Source organism: Muscardinus avellanarius (assembly GCF_963383645.1).
Source record: "Muscardinus avellanarius genome assembly, chromosome: 21".
Classification (NCBI taxonomy): domain Eukaryota; kingdom Metazoa; phylum Chordata; class Mammalia; order Rodentia; family Gliridae; genus Muscardinus; species Muscardinus avellanarius.
The window spans coordinates 17,723,219-17,745,278 of NC_137807.1; the positions used below are offsets into that span (position 1 = coordinate 17,723,219).

General features: G+C 61.8%; 2 protein-coding genes across 2 annotated transcripts; one reads left to right on the forward strand and one right to left on the reverse strand.

Annotated features, from left to right (window-relative positions):
• Positions 1-381: 381 nt before the first annotated feature.
• On the forward strand, positions 382-12,855 carry ZMAT5 (zinc finger matrin-type 5; the record flags this gene model as incomplete). The annotated part of the gene is made up of 5 exons (XM_080717662.1): positions 382-508; positions 4,875-4,937; positions 6,571-6,651; positions 8,710-8,821; positions 12,726-12,855. The coding sequence occupies 5 exons, from the start codon at positions 382-384 to the stop codon at positions 12,853-12,855; spliced, it is 513 nt and encodes a 170-aa protein (XP_080573788.1).
• Positions 12,856-14,113: 1,258 nt separating this feature from the next.
• Positions 14,114-21,709, reverse strand: CABP7 (calcium binding protein 7; the record flags this gene model as incomplete). Its single annotated transcript, XM_080717702.1, has 5 exons — positions 14,114-14,241; positions 14,350-14,503; positions 14,667-14,779; positions 15,405-15,548; positions 21,601-21,709. 5 exons carry the CDS (start codon positions 21,707-21,709, stop codon positions 14,114-14,116), a joined length of 648 nt encoding a protein of 215 aa, XP_080573828.1.
• Positions 21,710-22,060: the final 351 nt, after the last annotated feature.

Below are 22,060 nucleotides of genomic sequence, written 5' to 3' on the forward strand. Positions count from 1 at the left end.
GTAATCCCAGCATTTGGGAGACAGAGACCGGAGGATCACGGCTTGCGGACAGCCTCAGCTATTTAGCGAGGCCCTTCTCAACTCAGTGAGACCCTGTTTTAAAAATAAAAGACTAAAAAATAGGGCTGGGGGTGTAGCTTGAAGGTAGAATGCTCCTGGGTTCCATCCCCAGTACCACAAAAACAAAATAGAAAAAGAAGAAGGCCCCCTGGAATGCAGCCTGTTAGAGGATCTCAGCTCCTCGGGCAGGTGTCTGCAAGTCAGGCCTTGGCTCAGGCTTGGCCGCGGAGGGCGCTCCGTCAGCGGGCCTGTGCCCGGGCTCTGGTGTGGGGCCCTTTCTCCAGTGGTCTAACCGAGTGCTTTGTGACTTTCCAGGTGGCCATGGGGAAGCGATACTTCTGTGACTACTGTGACCGCTCCTTCCAGGACAACCTCCACAACCGGAAAAAGCACCTGAACGGGCTGCAGCACCTCAAGGCCAAGAAGGTGTGGTACGACATGTTCCGAGGTAGGCCCGAGTCCGCACGCACGCTGGCCGCTGCGGGGCTCTGAGCCGCAGGTGTGGGGGGCACTAAGCCTGGTGGCAGGGCTCTCACTGAGGAAAGAGAGATAGGAAAAATAAATACACGCACATACGCATATATACACACATGTAGAGAGAGACGAGGCAGAAAACGTGTCCACGCACACAGAGAGAGGCAGGCGGCGGCTGCTGCCCGGGCGGGGCGGGCTGAGTAGCAGCAGCTGCTGGGGGCGGGGCTCTTAGGGCTTGGCAGAGCCAGAGTGACCCAGGAATGGCAGCAGAGGGGCCAGGGCTGAGAGGAGAGGGAGCCTGGCCGCGGGCGGGCGCCAGGACCCCGAGGGTGAGCTGGAGCGGGCGATGCATCAAGGTTCAGAACAGCTATTTTGGACAGGCCCAGAGCCTAGGAGGAAGGGACCGAGTCCCAGAGGTCAAGCAGAGCGGGTCGCCTAGAAGGGAGCACGCAGTTTTGGAGTGCCCGCTGCATGCTGGGTGCTGCATGCTGGGTGCTGCATGCTGGGTGCTGCATGCTGGGTGCTGCATGCTGGGTGCTGCATGCTGGGTGCTTGCCAAGGTTCGTCGTTTGCTTCTCTCAGTGACTCTCTAAGGCAGGGGTTTGCAGCCTGGTTGCAGGTTAGGATACCTTTTTTTTTTTTTTTTTTTTAATATGTGGTACTAGGGATTGAACCGGGGGCATTCTGCCTCCAAGCTACACCTCAGCCCTGCTTTTCTTTTCTTTTCTTTTTTTTTAAACAGGGTCTCACTAGGTTTGTGAGAGTCTCACTAACTTTCTGAGGCTGTCCTCAAATCTGCAGTCCTCCAGTCTCAGCCTCCCAAGTACTAGGATTGCAAGCATGCATTACTACGCCCAGCTACCCAGTTACCCTTAAATAAATTACACTAGTCAGACTTGGTAGCAACTGGGGAGGCTTAAGCAAAGGAGTGCCTGAGCCCAGGAATCCAAGCCAGTCTGGGCACATTCCAGGCCCTGTTTCAAAAAAGATTGAAAAAAGCCCGCGATGGGAGGAGTGCAGGTTCGAGACTAGTCTCAGCAATTTAATGAGACACTCAGCAACCTAGCAAGACCCTGTTTAAAATAATAGGAATAACTGAGCATGGTGGTGCACACCTGTGATCCCAGGGAGGCTGAGACAGGAGGCTCGTGGCCAGCCTTAGCAATTTAGCAAGGCCCTCTGCAATTTAGTGAGACCCTGTTTCAAGAATAAAAAAACAAGCTGGGTGTAGTAGTGCACGCTTGTAATCCCAGCATTTGGGAGGCTGAGACAGGAGGATCACTGGTTCACAGCCAACCCCCAGCTACTTAGTGAGGCCCTCTGCAACTTGGTGAGACTCTGTTTCAAAATAAAAAAGAATAAAAAAATAAAAAATAGGGCTGTGGGTATAACTCGGAAGTAGAATTAATTCTTCTGGGTTCAATCCCCAGTACGACAAAAAAATTAAAATTAAAAAAATAAAAAGGGTTGGGGGTATAGCTCAGAGGTAGAATGCTCCTGGGTTCATTCTCCAGTAGCCCCCACCTCAAAGAAACCACTCAGCCTTACTCCATCCCTAGAGGTGGGGTGGCGGGTAGGGACTGGGTGTGGCTTTTGTTTGGCAAAGTACTGGACACCAAAGCTCGCACATGCTCTGTGAGCACTCCACCCTGAGCTACGTCCAAGCGCTTCTTCTCCTTCTTCTTTCTTCTTCGGGATTGAACCCAGAGGCATTCTACCTCTGAGCTAACCCCTAGCCCATTTGACTTTTATTTTGAAGCAGGGTGTCACCAGTGGCTGAGGCTGGCTTTGAACCTGTGATCCTAACTACCAGGATTACAAGCACCCGCCACCACACCCAGCTCCCAGCTCTTTTTAGTTTATTTTTAGTCAAAGTCTTGCTAAATTGACCAGGTTGGCCTTGAACTTGTGATCTCCCTGCCTCAGTCTTCCGAGCAGCTAGGATTGCAGGTGTCCACCAGGCCTGGCTCAGGCCTGGTGTGTTTAAAGCTAATCCAGAGCCTCCCCATTTCAGGTGAAGAAACAGGCTTAGAGGCTCGGGGGCAGAGGGTGGCCAGCCGGGTCACTCAGCAGGCTGGCATGGCTGGGCTTGGAGGTGTGGGGGCAGGTGGAGGACTCCGCAGGGAGAGCTCCCCGCACTTGGAGGCCTCCGGCCAAGGCTCCCTGTCCTCCAGACTCCGTGGGGCTGTGCTCTGGCCTCAGCAGGGCCAAGAGCATCTTGGTACCTGCTCCTAGTCCCAGACCCTCAGCCCAGGACAGCTGGGCCCTGGGGCCCAGGGCTGATGGTGGACATCCTCTCGTTACTTACAGGAAAGCTGAGGAGGCTTTTGTAGGTTCAAAACCAGCCTTGGCAACTTCATGAGGGTCTCAGCAACTTGCTGAGTCCCTGTTTCAAAATACAAAATAAAGCCGGGCGTGGTGGCGCAGGCTTGTAATCCCAGCATTTGGGAGGCTGACACCAGAGGATCGCGGTTCGCGGACAGCCTCAGCTACTTAGTGAGGCCCTCTGCAACTCAGTGAGACCCAGTATTCAAAATAAAGAATAAAAAATAGGGCAGGGGGTGTAGCTCAGAGGTTGAATGCCCCTGGGTTCCACCCCCAGACCTGCAAATAAATAAATAATAAATAAATAAATAAATAAATAAATAAATAAATATAAATATAAATAAAAAATAAAAAGGACCAGGGGTGTAGAACACCTTTGGGTTTAATCACCACTAAATGAATGACTGAATAAAAATAAATAAATAATAAATAAGTGGACTGGGGTGTAGCTTGCATATGGAATGCCCCTGGGTTCAATACCTGGTACAAAAAATAAAGGGTTCTCCAGGGCCCGGCTTTCCCTGGGCAGCTGCAGACTCCAGGAGGCTGTGACCCGCCTGGCCGGCTCCGCTCACACCTGCTCTGCACCAGCTGGGCCTTGGGTGAGTCCCCACACTCAGAATGACTGATGAGCCCTGGGCCATGGCCAGGACAAGGACCGGCCTAGAGCCACGGTTGCCTGGGCTCAGCATCAGCTTCGTGGCCCTGATTTTGTCACAGATAAAACAACCTAAGCACAGTTACAACAGTGCCTCTCGGGACGTGACAGGAACCCATCCATCCCCTGACGGCTGCTTGGCAGGGTTTTCTTTCTATTTTTGGTACTGGGGATTGAACTCAGAGGCATTCTACCTCCGAGCTACATCCCCAGCCCTGTTTTTTTCTTTTTATTTGAAACGGGGTCTCACTAGGTCGATGAGAGTCTCACTACTTGCTGAGGCGTCCTTGCCTCTGCGATCCTCCCGTCTCAGCCTCCCAAGCGCGGGGATCACAAGTGTGCGCCACCACGCCCGGCTAAGCAGAGGGTTTTCTAAGCAGGAATGATGGCTCTCTGTCCTCCAAAACACTGCCTCGGGTTCTTTGTCTTTCGGGCTCATTATCTCAGCCCGCGCTCAGTACTCAGCTGCTAGGCGGGCTCTGAAGATCAGTGGCAGATGAAACAGGCCCCGCTATGTGACCTTGTGGCTAGTCATGGCGCCGTGTTCTGGGCAGAGCCCTTCTCCTGCCTGGGCTTCCAGCTCCTGCCAGCCTCTCCCTCGTGGCCCTGGCCACACCGGTCACTGCATGCACTGTCCTCTCTGCAGAGGTGCCCTTCTGCTGTCCACCCTGCCCCAGGACAGTCTCCCCGTCTCAGAACTCAACTCAAGCAGCAAATCCTGAGAGGCGCCCTCCCCGGCCCTGGCCAGGCCGGGCCGTTTGGCGGCGTGCCAGTGTTTACCAGGTTATATCCACGTGGATTAGCGTGGCTGTTGGACTGGAAGGAAGGCCCGGCTCTGACCTGTCCTCCACCCAGACCCTCATCCTGGCGCGGTGCCTGGCACACGGGATGTGCTGGGCGAGCGCTTGGTGGCTCAATGTCTCAGTGCCTGAGCAAACACATGCAGGGCACCGTGGGCAGCTGTTAACGTGGGGAGAGGAATTGAGCAGGACCAACAGGTCCGCTCGCGGGGCCTCGGACCCGAGGCGGACGAACAGGGGCTCCGCGCGGGTCCCTGGGTCTCGGGTGCACTCCAGAGGCACCGAGGCGCTTGTAAGGATTCCGATGCCCTCCCTCTCCAGCACATTCCAGCAGAGCCCAGGCATGCGGGGCGGTGTCTGTACCTCAGGAGCTGCCTGGTGGCACCAGAGAGCAGCAGGGTAGCGATGTTCGCTGACGTCCCACAGCTTGGACCCCTGCCTGCACCCTGCCCTCGCCACCCCGGCTGACGCTCCTCCACGGTGGGGACCGCTTTTCTTTCCTCGAGACTGTGCCCCTTGGTGGAGTCCTCTGAGCCCAGTGCCTTCTTGTCTCTTAGATGCAGCCGCCATCTTGCTGGACGAGCAGAACAAGAGGCCTTGCAGGAAGTTCCTACTGACAGGTAAAGGGCTCTGCCAGCCCGGGAGCCTCGGCAGCCAGCAGTGCCTGCCTGGCCTGCGCGGATCTCTGCAGTCTTCCCGACCCCGGCGTGCTCTGAGCCCACAGTGAAGCCTTCGACTCCCTGGCCTGCCAGGGCCTCCCCGGGGCTGGGCCTCGCTCTTCAGGCCTAGACGGTGATTCTGTTGGCTCACGCAGAGGGAGCAAGCACTGGAGACTGTGGGTAAATCCAGGGCCCGCTGCCAGGTGGAATAGATGGAGACCGCCTGCCCAGCGGGCAGCGCTGGAGACAGCAGTGGGTCTGGTAATCTGCAGAGGCTCAGAATCAGAACCAGGGGTGTCTGATGTTGACTTGACTGCTCAATTCTGGGATCAGAAAGATAAATATAGTTCAAAGACGTCAAGCCGGGCATGGGGGTGCACATCTATAATCTCGGTGCACAGGAGGCTGAGACGGGAGGACAGCAGCCAGCCTCAGCAATTTAGTGAGACCCTGCTACAAAATAAAAAATAAAACAAGGCTGGGGTATAACTTGGAGGTAAAATGCCTTGGATTCAATATCACTACCAAAATAAAATAAAAGAGCCGGGCGTGGTGGCGCACATTTGTAATCCCCGCACTTGGGAGGCTGAGACAGGAGGATCCCACACATTCGAAGCCAGCCTCAGCTACTTAGTGAGGCTCTCAGGACTTAGTGAGACCCTGTTTCCAAGTAAAATATAAAAATAGGTCTGGGAGTATAGCCTGGAGATAGAAAGCCCCTGGGTTCCACCCCAGTACCACAGAGACAGAGAGACAGAGAGATAGATAGAGAGAAAGAGAAAGAAAGAAAGAAGGGAAGAAAGAAAGAAAACAAACCTCGGGAAGTTTGAAGAAAGAAAGGCAGATGAAATTTTGGGCGGGAAAGATAAGACAACTCAGAATACTTAGTCACCATGCTTGCTCCTGAGGTCTTGCCCTTCTCTTAAGGGCTTGGCTTTGAGCTTCCCAGCAGCCAAGGCAAAGAGGAGAAGCACGATGACTCACATGGTCTGTAAGGCAGCTCAGCGCTTGTCAGAGGCCTTGCTGTTGAGCCAAGGAAGACAGGTGGCCGCTGTGCCCCTCAGGAGATGGCCTGTCCCCTCATGGCCAGCAGGCCTTCGGAGGAGGGGCCCTCCCAGATTGGCCTCAGTATACACGTGCCACTGGTGGGTTACACCAGCTTGGGACACCACCGGGCTCCTGTTATTCTGACAGACATCTTGGTGGCCTTGTTTGAGACTTGGAAAGCCACCAGACTTTGGCTCCCTGTGGCAAAGCTGCCCCTGAGGCCTCCTGAGGAGTGGTCCAGCTCCGTGGGCAGGCGGGCACCAGGTGGGGGCCCATGGCAATAGCCGAGGTGGACCGGGAGCGCGCGGGCAGGGAGGAGGGGCCCGCGGGCTTCTTTGGGCTTGAGCTTCAGCATGAGACGGCCGCACAGGGTCAGGAGCAGGCGCAGGGCTTAGACAGTTACTGTGGCTGCTGAGGGCAGGCAGGACCGGAGTCCCGTTTTTTGTTCTGGGCTGCGGTTGCCGCTCTAGGCCCTAAAACTCTGTCCTGAAAGCTCCAGGGCTTGGGAGCCCCTCCTGGGTGCTGTGACTCTGTCTTCCCGTTGCAGGCCAGTGTGACTTTGGCTCCAACTGCAGATTTTCCCACATGTCTGAGCGAGACCTGCAGGAGCTGAGCATCCAGGTGGAAGGTGCGTGCGGCGGGGCCTGGGGCGAGGCGGGGTGTGGTCTGTCGGGAGATGGGGGAAGTTGCCGTGTCCCTCATTGGAAGCCACTGTGTGGGGCAGGCCAGGGTCTGCCCGGGGCAGGTCCTGGGATCCTGGCACCTCGGGAATAGGGCGGTGTCCCCTAGAGGTGAAGACCTTGTCTCCTGCCTGCCTGAGGATGCGCCACGGCCCCAGCTGACCACGCTAGGCTACATTTGTGGACGGTGGCCCTGCCACCATCAGGCCACCCTGCCAGGCAGATCCCTGCAACACTCGGGGAAGCAGAGCAGAGAACGCACTTACCCTGCCTCAGGACCACACAGCCTGAAGGGTTCAGCGTCTGGAGACCGCGTGACTGCCTTTGGAGATCTGCTGTGTGTGTGTGTGTGTGTGTGTGTGTGTGTGTGTGTGTGTGTTACCGGGGATTGCACCCAGGGGCATTCTACCCCTGGGTAGAGATACACCCCCAGCCCCTATTTTTATTTTTTTATTTTTTTGGTGGTACTGGGGTTCCTGGAAGCCCTTCTACCTCCAGGCTACACTCCCAGACCTATTTTTACATTTTTATTTGCAAACAGGGTCTCCTAAGCCAGCGCGCATGGCTGGCTTCGAACCTGCTCGATCCTCCTGTCTCTGCCTCCCAAGTACAGGGATTACAAGCGTGCGCCACCACGCCCGGCCCCAGCCCCTATTTTTATTTTTTATTTTTTTGTGGCACTGGGGATGGAACCCAGGGGCAGTCTACCTCTGAGTGACACTCCCAGCCCTATTTTTTATTCTTTACTTTTTTGAAACAGGTCTCACTGAATTGCAGAGAGCCTCACTAACTAGTAGCTGAGGCTGTCTATGAACCGTGATCCTCCGGTCTTGGCCTCCCAAATGTTGGGATTACAAGCATGCGTCACCCTGCCCAGCTCCTATTTTTATTTTGAAACAGGGTCTCACTAAGTGTCACTAAGTTACACAGGACCTAGATTGTTGAGGCTAACCTCGAACCTGTGATCCTACTGTCTCAGACTCCCAAGTGCTACGATTACAAGTATGCACCACCATGCCAGCCAGAAATTTGCTTTTTATGCCAGTTGGTGGCACATGCCTGTAATCCAGTATTGGGAAGCTGGACAGGAGGATCGCAGGTTCAAGGCCAGTCTCAGCAATGTATCGAGACCCTCAGCAACTTAATGAGGCCCTGTTTCAAAATAAAAACTGGGTGTGGTGACACACACCTATAATCCCAGTACTTGGGAGGCTGAGACAGGAGGATTGCAGGTTCGAGGACAGCCTCAGCAAGTACTGAGACTTATCAACCTAACAAGACCCTGTTTCAAAATAAAAATAAATAGGGCTGAGGGTCAAGCTCAGAGGTAGAATGCCCCTGGGTTCAATCCACAGTACCAAAAAGAGAAATTGGCTTTTTACTTCCAATTACAGACTCATGAGTTTCCCACTGAGGTCTTTTTACTGACTCCCGAGCTCCAGTGGGCAGGTGGAGCGGCTGAGGCCCATACTTAGGCAGGGGGCCTCCGTGAGCGAGGCCTCCAGGCCACCGCCACTCTGCTCCACACCTGCCCTGGGCAGCTGGTGGTGGCCTGGATGCAGCCCTGGCACCGACACGGGTTTCCAGGAGCTGTCCCCAGCTCCGGAGAGGCCTCATGGGCCAGCCAGCCAGCTGGCCCTGGCAGTGGTGGGGTCCCCAGCTCTTCGCTGGCTGTGGGCTCTTGGGGAATGGTCAGCTTGTGGGCCCCGAGCTGGGGCCGATATCTAGTGGACACGGGGACGGTGAGGCCCAAGAGGCTGGTGGTTCAGTGGTCGCCGCTCTGCCCCTCCCATGACCTCGGCACGCAGCGTGGCCTCTAGGAGGCGTAAAGTCCGGGAGGCAGCCAGGGGTGTCTCCATTGGTGGGATCGTGGCCCACGCAGGCCGAGGAGCAGCCAGGGACAAGCCGGGCCTGCCAGCCGGGCGTGCACTTCCTGCGGCCTTGCGAGAGGGTGGGGTCAGGCAGGGCTGTGCCCCTCACTGCCCTCGCCTCCCTGTGCTCCACAGAGGAGAGGCGGGCCAGGGAGTGGCCACTGGACACCCCCGAGCTCCCCGAGGGCCACCTGGAGGACTGGCTGGAGAAGAGGGCCAAGCGGCTGAGCTCCGCCCCAAGCAGCAGGTACGGACCCCTGGGTGCTCCCTGCTGGAGGTGCTCCCTGCCTTCGTGGCTCCTCCCCGTGCTGGAGTCTGTGCTGGCGAAAGGGGACATGAGGCCCAGACAGACTGACTCCTTACCACTAAGCCCCATTGCTAGCAGGAGGGCCCCGCAGGAAGGGAAACTGAGGCTCCTGGGAAGCTGACTTGCCCAAGGGCGCAGAGCTAGGAGGAGGCAGAGCAGGAATCACACGGAGTGACAACAGGGTTGCTGTCCTCTGCCTCCCTAAAGGGGAGGGTTCTATTTTTTGGGGGGGGGGGGTCTGGGGATGGAACCCAGGAGCATTCAACCTCCAAGCCACACCCCCTGCCCCTATTTTTTAATTCTTTATTTTGAAGCAGGGTCTCACTGAGTTGTAGAGGGCCTCGCTAAGTAGCTGAGGCTGTCCGCGAACCGTGATCCTCCGGTCTCAGCCTCCCGAATGTTGGGATGACAAGCGTGCGCCATCATGGCCCCTGCTAAGGGGAGGGTTCTGAGTACTCGGGGCCTTAAGGCCTGAGCGAGGGGCGCGGCTGGCCCAGTCCTGGCTTTGGGGGAGGGCACAGCTGGTACCTACGTCAGCAGAGGCCTGGGAACAGGCAGGCCTCTGCAGCCCACGGCTTCGCAGCCCAGCTGAGGCCAGGCCCCGGCCCCCAGTGATTGGAGGGGGAAGAAAAGGGGCCAAGGGCCAAGCTGCGAGCCCCACGCCCACCCCGGGCCGCCTCGCCGCAGCGGAGCGTGGACCGTTTACCACTGGTTCAGCCTCCGGGATGGCAGCCTGACCCGCGCCGAGAGGGCCTGGCCAGACAGTCCACAGGCCAGGAGCTTCTCGCGCCGGGGAGGATAAACTGTCAGGCGTTTCAGGTTCACTTTGTGCTTTTGCTATGTGTGTGTTTGTTTTGGTGCTGGGGATTGAACCCAAGGACGTTCCACCCCTGAGGTAGACTCCCCAGCCCTATTTTATTTTTGAAACAGAGTCTTGCCTAGGTGCTCAGGCTGGCCTCAAACCTGCCATCCTCCTGTCTCAGCCGCCCAAGGCACTAGAATTATAGGCATGTGCCCAGCAACTTTGTTTTATCTTTATTTTAAGTCAGTGCCCAGGATTTATTCCTCTACCATGCAACTAAACAGGACAGACAAAACTCAAATATTGGGGTGTATCATCCTTTCCCTCCTGGGCCTGAGGGATTGTGACTGCTCACGCGGTCCCCCTTGAGAAGAGCCACCGGCCTTCCCCAGGTCCTGCGCCTAGATCCCCTTAGCCCATCAGGGTTGGGGCTGCTCAGAGGCCGCCCAGAGAGCTCGGGGCCCCATTCTCCCCAACCCGCTTCAGTTCCGCCCCTGCCCGCACCTCTCCTTGGCCCTGGCCCCACACGGTCCCTCCCAAGCTTGGCACCCACTCCCTGCCTGGCTTGTGGGGTCCTCCACAAGGGCATTTGACAGCCTGGGCACCTCGTGGGCTGGTTAGGGGGGGTTGGTTAGCTCAACAGCTGGGCCAGAGCGAGTACCGGTGGGTAGGCAGAAATGGGGTGCCCCAGGACCCCTGCCTGACTACAGGCAGACATGCCCGGAGCTGGCTGGCGTCAGGTATTGTAAAAATGAGTCTCTGAAGGGATGAGATGGGAGCTGAGCCCCAAGTCACTGGCAGAGGTAGGAACCAGAAGATAATGGGTTGGATTGGTGTTCACAGTGTGCCTGGTACCCGGTCTAGGGGTCCAGGGCTCCGCGCCTCTTCTTCTCTGGGGTCTGTTTCCTCGCTGGCTCGCCTGAGGCCACAGACCCGAGGCTGAGCAGAGCCCCAGGTGAGCTGGGCAGCCCTCCCCGTAAGCCTGGGGCCGCCACACGTTCATCCCTCTGCAGCTGACCCTGGGGGACCTGCCAAGAGCAGACGGCGAATCCCACCAGCCAGCGTCCTGCTTCCCATTGTTGGCTCTTCTGATTGTCACTTTATCCCCTTAATCCCTCTGCGCCCTCTCTGGGCCAGCACTGCTGTTCTGGCCCATCCACCTTCATAAGACTCTATTTCCTTTGATAAAGGTCGTACTGGCTGGGGAAGCGCCAGAAAACACTTTCTGACCTTGGGCTCCGGACGGACAGGCCAGGAGAGAAGCCTCGGCCGAGTCCTGTGCCTGCGCACCTGTGTGCCGTCCACCCTGCGCAGGGCTGCCGGGCTGGCCCCGAGGCCCGGGTCGGTGTGTCGTGAGCAGGCTCAGGGATGCCCTTCCCTGCGGGGCCTCAGAGTAAGCAGGGGCACTGGGCCAAGCCGGGCCCCAGCTGCCAGGGAATGGCCCGTTGCTAGAGGGAAGGCCTGAGGCTCAGGTGCAGGGGCTCCCCCAGATCACACCCTCCCGGGGGAGCCCCGCTGTTGCTGTGACCCTGCAGGGAGCCTCGGCTTGGCTGGCAGCTGGGGCTCTCCCTGCCAGTGACTGTGGTGCCTCCCCCACACCCACCCTTCTCTGCGGCTGGCGGAGTCTATGAAAGCTCCCAGCGCCATAAATCATGTCAAGAGCTGCTCTCCGCACTTTCCAGCAGGCCCAGCCACTGAGCAGGGGATGTCCCTGTCCTCCCCGGGAGCCGAGAGGCTGCACTTAGGGCTCCCCACAACCTCGACTGTACTCTGCTGGGCTTGGAGAGGCAGCCCCCCCAGAAGCCCAGGCCCTCCTCTTCCTGCAGAGGGCTGGCCGTGGTGCCCTCACCTTCCCTGAGAGCTGGGCGGGGGCAGCGAGGGAACCGGAGGGGCAGGGATGTCTGGATTATGCCCCAGGCCCTCATCCTCCATCCCGAGAGTATCACCTGGACATAAGGGACTTGTCGGAAAGATGGCTCGTCACTCAGCAGCCGTCGGGTTACCTCTGGGCGCACAGGCCGTCCCTACCCCTGGTCTCCACCGTCCGAGGGGCCCAGGCAAGCTCAAAGTGCCTTGTGTCCTGAGACCGAGGCCGTGGCCTGGAGCGGGCCGAGGGGTCCAAGTGCAGCAGGCAGAGGCAGAGGAGGCCCCCTCCGTGCCTCCCTGGCCTCCGTCAGCTGCTTGGGACCAGGTGCCCGGCCTTGCCTTCCCAGGGTGGCACTTCACATAGACCCTGAGTTCCCAGGCTCTGGGGAAGGCGAGTAGGAGAAATGACGCTCTAAAAGAAAACTTAGACAAGCCGGCATGGCAGCGCGCGCTTGTCATCTCAGTGCTGGGGGTGGGGGCTGAGACCAGAGGATCACGGTTCACGGCCAGCCTCAGCTACTTAGTGAGGCTCTTTGCAACTCAGTGAGACCCTGTTTCAAAATAAAGAATAAAAAATAGGGCTGGGGGTGCAGCTCGAAGGTAGAATGCCCCTGGGTTCCATCCTCAGTACCACAAAAAAAAAAAGAAAAAAGAATTAGATAATACTTTTTTTCTGATTTCAAAAGGCTGTGTGCTTGTAAAACTTTTGAAAAGTATAAAGGAAAAAAAAACACCCATAACTGCACCACACCACTCAGATAGAACCACTAGTTAATATTTTTCTGTGGCTTCCAGGTTTTTTATGCATTTATATATGTTATATATCTTTAAACAAAAATAGTATCATGCTATATACATTATTTTATAAGCTGCTTTTCTCCCTACTTCTGTAGTACATTTTTCCTCTTCAGTGCATCTAAGTCTGCTTATGTTCACGCAGGCCGCAGCGCGCGCTCCGCCGTGGACGTGCATACGTGTTAATGGGCGTTGTTTCTGTTTTTTCTCAGAGGCCGGTCCATAGCTCGGCCTCTGCCTGCAGCCTGGCGGTGCCATCGCGCGGGCTTGCTAGAGGGCTCTGGCTCTGGGGTCCGCTGTTTTCAAAGCTCTCCTCCAAGAGGCTGTGGGAGCAGGAGCCGGGCGGGCCAGCCCAGCCTAATTCTCTGCTCTTCTCCCTAGGACTGAACCCATCAGACCCACCATCTTCCAGTACCCTGTGGGCTGGCCACCAATCCAGGAGCTGCCTCCGTCCCTGCGGGCACCCCCACCTGGGGGGTGGCCCCTGCAGCCCAGAGTCCAGTGGGGCTGAGCCCCTCGCCCTGCCTAACGCCTGCGGTCGGCTCTCATCAGGCGTCTGAGACAAGCGCTCGTCCTGGGCAGACGGCCTGCCCGCCGTGCCTGCAGCCCCTCTAGATGCCCCCGAGGCGTAGGGGTCCCCCCAGCCCAGCCTCATTGCCACCCACCATCCCATCCTCCCTCCCAGTGTCTTGAGAAGAGCAGGCAACAGGCCCCAGAATCCCCGACATGGTGAAGTCTGTCCCTGCCGTGGCTCGCCACGCTCCTCCGTGCGGCTCGGCGTCCTCAGCGCTGCTGGCCCTTCCCTGGGCAGGTCGGCAGGGCTGCGAGGAGACGAGGGCTCCAGAGGGCCGCGTGCTCTCCAGGCAGGGCTTGGCCTGGGTTACAGAGGGTGCGCGGTGTGGCTGTGTCCGTCAGCCCGGCGGTGGGAGCCCCGGCCTGGGCAGGGAGCCCAAGAACTTCACCTGCCACCCAGTCCCCACTTCTGCCCCTGCTGCTGGTGCCAGGCGTGTGGGACACCTAGGTCTCTGGCTGCGGGGCCCACGGCAGCCCTGGGTTGGGGAGATTGGCCCACCAGGAAGAGCCTGGCTGCTCAAGCTATCTGGGCCTGGGGCCCCAGACTAGAGTCAAAGGTTCTGGCCTGGGGGAAATACAACCCTTGGTCACTGGGCCTTTGGTTGGGGGACAGAGGTCAGGATTCTCAGAGCCACCTCCGATGCCCAGCTCCCATGAGCCTCTGCCCGTCCTGAAAATCCCTGAGGGGAGCCTGAGGCCAAACCCACCTCTGGGCCTCAGGCTCCTCGTCTGTGAACCGGGCGGGCTTGGGGCCCCCACGCGCGTGGGGGAGGAAGGCCAGAGAACGGGACCCAAGAGACCCTGACCCCATTCTCTCCTCCGAGACAAGCCATCCGCCCGCCTTCGCCACCCTGCCCGCAGCTCTCAGCAAACCCCGGGGCCGGGGCAGGGCTGGGCTTGTGGCCCTGTGCAGGCAGCTCCCCATCAGGGCACGGGGCCTCTCCACCTGCGGGGCCACAGCAGCACAGTCCTGGGTCCCTGCCCTGTCCCTCCTTCACTCCCAGGATCCCTGGACAGCAGGGAGGGTGAGCTATGCACAGGCCAGCGCCGGGGAGCAGGTGGGGATGGGGCAGGAGGCCTCTGCAGCCTGGCCACGGTGCCACACGAGGCCTGGGAGGTGGCGGGCGCCGGGTGTCCAAGGCCTGGACAGGAGCTGGCGAGGCTGCAGGCGGGGTGGGGCCGGGCTGCCGGGCGGCCTACTTCATGCCGCTGCGCAGCACCTGGTTGGCTGCGATGAGCATGACGCTGATGATGAAGGCGATGGCAAAGGCGCAGATGAGGCTCTTGCGCACGCACGTCTGGCGGATCTGCTGGTTGGAGCAGGCTGTGGCCGCCCCGGAGCGGAGCGGAGGGAACACAGGCGCAGGAGTCAGCGGCTGCACGGCTCCACGGCTCCACCCGCCGGGCACCCCCGCCCCGGCCGGCCACTCACTCTCCACGTCCACGGGACACTCCTCGGCCGTGCCCAGGTGGCTCTCCTCCTCCGTCATGATGATGTTCTCGATGTCCTTCATGGACAGGTGCTCGCAGAAGGTGTCATAGAGCAGCCGCTTCAGCTCGTCCACCGTCAGCTTCTGCATGTCGCACTGCGGGGGGACGCTCTGGCTGCCGCCCGCCACGACCCCACCCAGCCATGCAGCCCAGGACGGCCCAGACCGAAGGCCTGGCGCGCAGCCGCTCCGCTCCCACGGCCGCCGGCGGGCGGAAGCCTAGGCCGCTCACCCGTGGGCCAAGCCCCCAAGGGCCTACCTTCCAGAAGACCGTGTCAAAGTCCGTGCCGTGGAACTTCTCCGGGATCCCCGAGGTGGAAAGCTTGGGTCCCAGGAGGGTCACAAACTCCTCGAAGTCCACCTGGCCATCACCTAGAGAGAACATAGGTCAGGCTGAAACCTTGCCAGCAGACGCGCCCTAGAGCCCAAAGGACTGAGATGGGGCCCAGCCCACCTTGGGCCTGCCACGTGGCCTCAGGCAGGTGCCCCCACCCGGCCTTGAGTCAGTTTCAGGGAGACCTAACACCAGGCTCTGGGCCCACGTGAGTGTGATAAGACCCCGCCGGGAGGCCCTCCACTCAGAGCCCTCCGTGGCTGCCAGCACTGTCCACTGGGGGGGCACAGGGCCAGATCCCCTACCACACCGACAGGGAACGGGAGGGCTGGCCGGCCCCTGGGGGGCACTGGTGAGTTGGAGAGGCGGGGGCTTAGCATAACTCATCTGTCTCATGAATCTTAATAAAATGCAGGCGGCACATGCAACGTCCGGCTGGTCTGAGTGGCGAGCACTGTAGGACACTCCTCACGCCCTTCCTGCTTGTCTGTACTTTGATTTCTCCGACTAGAGCTGAGAAGTCTTGGAGCCCGGCCTGTGGCGGGGCTGTCAGCCTTCCTGGCCTGGATCTCTGGCTGAGAAGTGGGGCTCTGGGCGCTGTGGGGCAGAGCGTGGCGGGGTGGGCCTGCGCGCCCTGGGCCAGGCGGCAGTGAGGGCGCTCACCGTCCATGTCCAGCCGCTGGATGATCACCTCCAGCTCCACCTCGTTGGGCATGTAGCCCAGGGAGCGCATGGCCGTGCCCAGCTCCTGCTTGGAGATGAAGCCATTGCCGTCGCGGTCGAACACCTTGAAGGCCTCACGGATCTCTGTGGGGGAGTGGAATAGGTGGGAGCGCACCCTGTCCCAACAGCCCCCTCCCCAAACCCCAAGACCCGCCAGTCCAGAGCCCACAGCTCAAGTCAGCCAACCCGAGAGTGCGCTCAGTGCTGGGCTCCGGGTCTCTGGGCTGGCCAAGCCAGGCTGCCAGGGTGGACCAAGTCGGAGTCAGAGGTCCTGGGAAGTCTGAGCAGCCAGGCTCGCGACGCCCCTGTGTGGTGGGTGAAAGGAGGGTGCCATGCGTGTCCCCCCAGACTTGCCCTGCCCCTCCCCCGCCCATCGTCCTGGGTTTGGCCTGGGCTCAGCTCCTTAACCAGGGCAGGCACTCGCTAATGGCGGCCCCAGCTAATGGGCTGGCAGCGAGGCACAGTCTGCCTTCCGGCTTGGAGGGAGACAGGTGGGACCCAGCCAGGTTGTCGGGATCCGACGTGGGGATCGCCTCCCTTTGTACAGAGGGAAAGACGGGGTGACTCCATGGGGAACAGTGCCCTTGGCTGGGACCTGGCCGTTCTGATGTCCAGCCCTGGGCCAGCCTCAGTCTTCCAGCAAAATGGACAGACCAGCGTGAAGGGGACAGGCCAGCCAGGAGCTGGAGAGTCCCGTCTCTCACCTCGCTCCGCCCGTCTCTCCTCTGGTTGGCACAGCCCCAGCATTTCCCCTTGAGGGAAGGTTATCCACTGGCTCCGGCCCCCCCGGGGGCTCCCCATTCGCTGCACAGCCTCAAGTTCAGCAAAGACAGGAGATGCCCCGTGCTCCAGACCCAGAAACCGAGGCCCAGAGAAGCTGGGTGCCATGGGGCGAGGCTCGTGCTTCTAGCCAGGCTGAGCGGGCGTGCTCTCGCGGTCCGTGAGCCCTGAGAGTGCTTGTTGGGTCCTGACACTCTGGAGTCAGTCCCTGGTCTCACGGGGACAGGAGAGCCCAGCCTGTTGTCATACCACAGAACAGGGCCATCACCCACAGCCCTCAGATTCTCCCCACCTGGGGTTAGCACCAGCGTGTGGAGATCACAGTCTCACATGTCTGCAGAGACCAGTGCCAGGCTGCCCCGGGGTTGCCCGGCCCCTGGCCCATCCCAGGCAAAGCTGGATTATCTGTTGGGCCCAGGGCCAGGGAAGTGGCTGGGCTGGGGCGGGCCCAGGGTTTCTGCAAACTCCAGCCTCTGGGGACCCCGGGCCAAAGCTCACCCACCCAGCATACTCCTGAGTCACCAAGGAAGCACTGTGCTCGGAGGTGTGTGAGCAGAGTCCTGGCAGCCACGGCTGCAGCAGGGACTCCAGTCTCCCGCGAGTCTCTGGGTAGAGACATGGTATCCACACACACTGGTGCTGCTACCTCCTGGCCAGCCCGGGGCTCTGGCCACCCCGGCTGTCCTAAACCCCAGCTACCTCCAGCCTGGAGACGCTGTGACCGTTCCCTTCCCCAGGGCCAGCCCTGGCCCTTGGTTTAGACAGTCCATCTCCCCGGGGCCCTCCCCGGCCCTGCCCGACCTTGAGCATCCTCTGGGCCCCACAGACCTGCCCTTCCCCCACCGAATGGAAAACTGTGGGTGCCGTGTGAGCAGGGACCAGGCGGGCCTCGTTCACGGCTTGTCCCTGCCACCTGGGCCAGGGCGGTCATGAAGGCAGCGAATGGCAGGTGTGGAGCCCACCACGGGAGCCCAGAGGGAGGGGCAGAGCAGGAATTCTCACACTGCTCCAAGACCCCCAAAGAAAGGAAGCTTTCTTTGCATCCCTCAGCCGCAAAGCAGCAGAGGAGGCCGAGGCTCCGTCCCCTCCCAGACTGTGCAACCCACAGAGGAGAGGTGGGCTGAAGGCAGGCAGGGGAGGGGGACTGGCCTCAGGCCACCGGACCGGGGGCTGGTGTGGGGTACCCGGGGCCAGTAACAGCACCTCCCCAAGTCCTTGGCTTCCCCCTCTGTAGAGGCCCAGCTGGGCGAGCTCAGAGTGGAGTGGCAGATCCTGCATGCAGTGGGGGCTGCAGTGGGCGCTCCTCTCCCTGCTGTGAGCTGAGCTGGGGGGCCAGGAGCCTCAGCCCACCGGAGCCCAGCTCCCCTCTCTGGAGGGCAGGGGTCTCGGGGCATCTCCGAGGCAGCCCTGTGGGTCTGTGCCGTCTCTCAGGCAGGACTAAGCTACGGCCACCGTCTTCTCCCCATCCATGTGTCTCTCACCCACGCCTCCCAGCAAGGCCAGCTTTGGGCGCCCTGCTCCACCCAGTTAAGCCGGCCCGGCCACGGAGACCCATTGGGCCGGGGAGGCATCCTGAAGTCGCACAGACGCGGGTTCGAATCCTGGCTCTCCTCCATTCTGGCTGGGTGCCCTTGGGCACGAGTCTGCTCACCTGCACAATGGGACCTGCTGGGATGATGAGGTAAGAAAATGGAGCCCAGGAGAGTTGGCCTGGCCCAGCTCAGAGAGGGGCGCGGTCCATCAGGCCGCCCCGCTGGCAGAGCGGAGGAGAGGGAGCACTGGGTGAACTCACGCTGGCCGGGCCAGGCCCCGAGGCCTGGGCTTAGATTCTGGCTCAGCTGCTCAGTAGCCAAGTGACCCAGGCAGGAGCCCCAGGGGCCTCATCTGGGAAATGGGGACGGGACTCCTGCCCCATGGAGGAGGCCTGGCCTCTACTGGGGGCTCCTAAGGGAGGGGGTGTCACGACTCCCCGTTCCTGTGTCAGCGGCACAGCACAGCTGCGTGCATTTCCCTGAAAGCCTTGCTCCCTTCCTGCCCCACGGAGCCCGCTCTGCTCCATCTTGGCAGGGGACGCCTGGCCCAGGATGGCGCTGGCAGGGCCGCCACGTTTCCAGGCTGACACTGTGCCCCCGGCCACCTCCAGCCTGATGTCCTCCGGTTCCCTCCACAACCTGTGGATCAGGGTCCAGGCCGGACCTCCAGTAGGCCCGGAGGACGCCACACTGCAGTCAGTGTGCGGGGAAGAAACAGAGACGCAGGTCCCCCGAAGGGGCCTTGTCCACTCGGCAGCGCTGGCCCGCGCCCCACCTCTCCAGCTCTCGAGTGTCTGGCCTACGCAGAGACGGCTGCTGGGCTCTGTTTGCAGGACGGGGAACAGGACGGGGACTCCCTGGAGTCTCCCTGCCCAGGAGGCCCCCACTCGGCCATTCCCAATGCACGCTCCTCTGTCCGTCCGAGCAGGCCAAGTGTCCACCCAGGACCTTGCCCTGGTGGCTGTCTGCCAGCCCACTGGTCTCCTTTCTATTCTCTGGGCAGAAAGGGTGACAGCTTGCAGCCACCTCCGTTCACACCCTTGGACCCTCAAGCCCGCTGCTGTCTCGGTACCAGCCGGTGGCCCAGAGCCTCTGCTGTTGGCACACGAGGGGCTGTGCCCCAGGCATGGTGGGCATGCAGAGGGAACAGGGCAAGCCCTGCTTCTCCCTCACGGGGCTCAGTGGGCCCAGGCACCTGGCTCAGCCACAGCCTGATCTTGCCAACTGCCATGCAAGGGTCCCCAGGGCCACAGGTCCCCAGGTGGCCCTGCCCCTGGCCCCAGCCCCGGCCACAACTCGCCCTTGCACGTCCCCCGCACACTCCACTCATACTCCTCCTTGGTCTCCCTACCGCTGCACTTGGGCTCCGGACCCTGACCCCTAGGCTGGTGCCAAGGACCTCCACTGCATCCTCTACCACCCGGGGGGCGGTGCCACCCCCTTTTACAGATGGGGAAACCGAGGCTGAGAGAGGCCAGCGACTGTCCAAGGTCACTCCGTGAGCGGAGGAGCAGCGTCGCCTGTCTTCGCCCCGTCCCACCCCTTCCTCGCCTGCCCACAGGAGGGCACGTACTGTCTGCGGCGCTCCATCCCAACCCACCCGGCTCCCTCTTTCTGGCACATGGCCTCCCACCCCCACAATGGCCTCTTCCCAGCAAAGGGCCTGGATCTTCCTCAGCCTGCTGCGGAGCAGAAGCAAGAGTGAGAGCTGGAGAGGCCGTGGGGGTCAGCGCCTGGACAGCCTTTCTCAGCTAGTCGGAGTTCGAGGCCCACCGCAGGAGCCCAGGGCCTGCAGGGGCTCCTGAGCCGGGAAGGGCCCTCATGAGGGCTTCACGCCTCGCCTGTAGGTGCCACGGCGGAGATGGGCTGGGGCCGCCTGGCACCTGCAGACTCGGTGCCCCTACCTACGGGCCCCAGGAGGACCCTGCCCTCCGGCTGCCCCTGCACCAGGCCCTCTGCGGCCAGGGAGAAGGGGGAGGAAGAGAAGCAAGGTGGAGGGGGCGGAAGAGAAGCAAGGTGCGCTTGGTGTGATGGTGACTAACACCGCTGGGCTTCAGCCAGCAAGCCGGCCGTGCGGTCAGGGAGCCTGCGGCCTCCTCGCCTCCGTGCCCACCCCACGGCCGCCGTCCCTGTCCTGGTGGTGCATTCTAGGACTAGGGGTCAGGAGGGGAGGCCCCGAGCAAGACTGGGAGCTGGGTGCCAGGGTTGTGGTGGGCTGTGGCCACGGACAGGGAAGGAGGCCGAGGCTGCCCGGGGCCTGAAGAGACATGGACCCCTGCCCAGAGCTCAGGAGGAAGTATGGACGCAGGCCCAGAGGGAGACCAGCAGGAGGTCTGGGTGGCCGAGGGCGGGAGGGGACGAAGGTGACAAGAAGATGGCCTGTGCCCATGCACTGCTCTCCGACCTCTCCCGCCCCGTGCCCTGATGGTGGGACTGGGCTCTGGGGCTGAGTGGCAAGGTTAGCTCCGGGGGCCAGCGTCCGCCCGCCCGCCTGCCTGCAGCACAGCACCGACCCAGGCCGTCCCGCTCTCCTGCACCTGAGGGCTCAGGGTTGATTGTTGGTGAGGAGCAGGTGGCTGCCGGCCTGTGCGCAGCCAGCAGCACGGTGGCTGCCTTCTCCCATCTTCTCCCCACCCAGTCTGACTCTCCCAAGATCGGCCCCCTCCCAGACCTGGAGACAGGAGGGACCTCCCTCCCTGGCTTCCCCGGGCTCCCTCTCCCATCCTGACCAAGCTGTTCACTGAGCTGCACACAGGCCCTGGGGAGCTGCCAGATCTCAGGACCCCAGGTCTCAGGGAGACCCTGACCCAAGGTGCCAGAGGCCCACCCTCTGGGTGATGTCAGCCCCTCCCCCGGCAGCAGGCAGCAGATCCCAGGACCCAAGGCTCCGCCAGCCCAGAGCCCCCAACTCCACTCCATATGGGGCACCAGGAGGTCTGGGGGAGGGGAGTCCTGAGCACCTCCCCCAGCTCAGCAGGAGAGCCTGGCAGGCCCCGGGGTCCCGCTGCTCCTCACAGATTTGTCTGGGGACCCCAGCGCCTGCCCCTGCTCCCGCCTCTGCTAGCCAGTTGTCTGCAGCCCCCGTTCACGTGGGAGGGCAGAGGGGCTGGGGGCCAGCTCTGGGTCCCGGCCTCTGCCTTTCCCCTCCAGGCTCGGCTATCGCGCCGGAGCCGCCAAGCCACTTGTTGTCGCCACCGCCTTCCCCGCGCTCGGGGGTCCCGCGGCCTTGCGGGGAAGGGGCTCGGGTCTCAGGAGGGACCCGGCGGGCCGCGCAGGCGAGAAGAGCAGGGCAGGCGCCCTCTCCCCTTCTCCGACTGCCCGAGCAGATTGGATTTTGAAAGCGACACGAGCGGAATGTCAATGCGAGCGCAGCGCGGCGGCGGGCGCCAAGGAGGGCTCGGGCTGCGGGGCTCGGGGAGCGGGGCTCGGGGAGCGGTGCCCAGGCTGCGGGGCTCGGGATGCCGGGCTCAGGATGCGGGGCTCGGGGAGCGGTGCCCAGGCTGCCGGGCTCGGGCTGCGGGGCTCGGGCTGCGGGTCCTGGGCTGCGGGGCTCGGGATGCCGGGCTCGGGCTGCGGGGCTCGGGATGCCGGGCTCAGGATGCGGGTCCTGGGCTGCGGGGCTCGGGGAGCGGGGCTCGGGCTGCGGGGCTCCGGCTGCAGATCCCGGGCTGCGGGGCTGGGGAGCCGCACGGTGCCCGCCGCCCTGACCCGGGGCCGGCAAGTTTCCGCAGCGCGGGGCGGGCGGGGGTCTGCGGGGCGGGGGCGGGGGCGCCCTCCCGCGCGTCCCGAGCCCGCGCACCTGGCAGGTGGCGGCGGCCACTCACCCTCCAGCTCGTCCTCGGGGATGTCCACGGGGCGCTGCTCCGACAGCAGGCTGGGCACGGTGTAGATGCCCCGGTACATCAACGCCGCCGTCACCGGGTGGAACGGCATCGTGGCGGCTCCGCGCCCGCCGCCCGCCGCAAACTTTGCGGCCGGGGCTCGGCCGGCGCGGCCCGGGGCGCGGGGCGGGGCGCGGGCCCGCGGGGTCTAGCGCCCCCACGCCCGGGCCGGCCGGGCCCGCCGCTGCGCTGAGCCCGCCCCGCCCGCCGCGCCCCGCCCCGCGCCCCCCCGCGCCCCCGCCCCCCGCCGGCCGAGCCGCCCGGCGCGCGCGCGGGCCCCGAGCTGGGGAAACTGAGGCCGGGAGAAGGACGTCCACCAAGGTCACGGGCAGGGCGCAGGCGGGAGCTGGGGGGGCCGGCCTTCCCCCTGGGGGCCCCTCCTGGCTCCTTCAGAGCTCCTGAG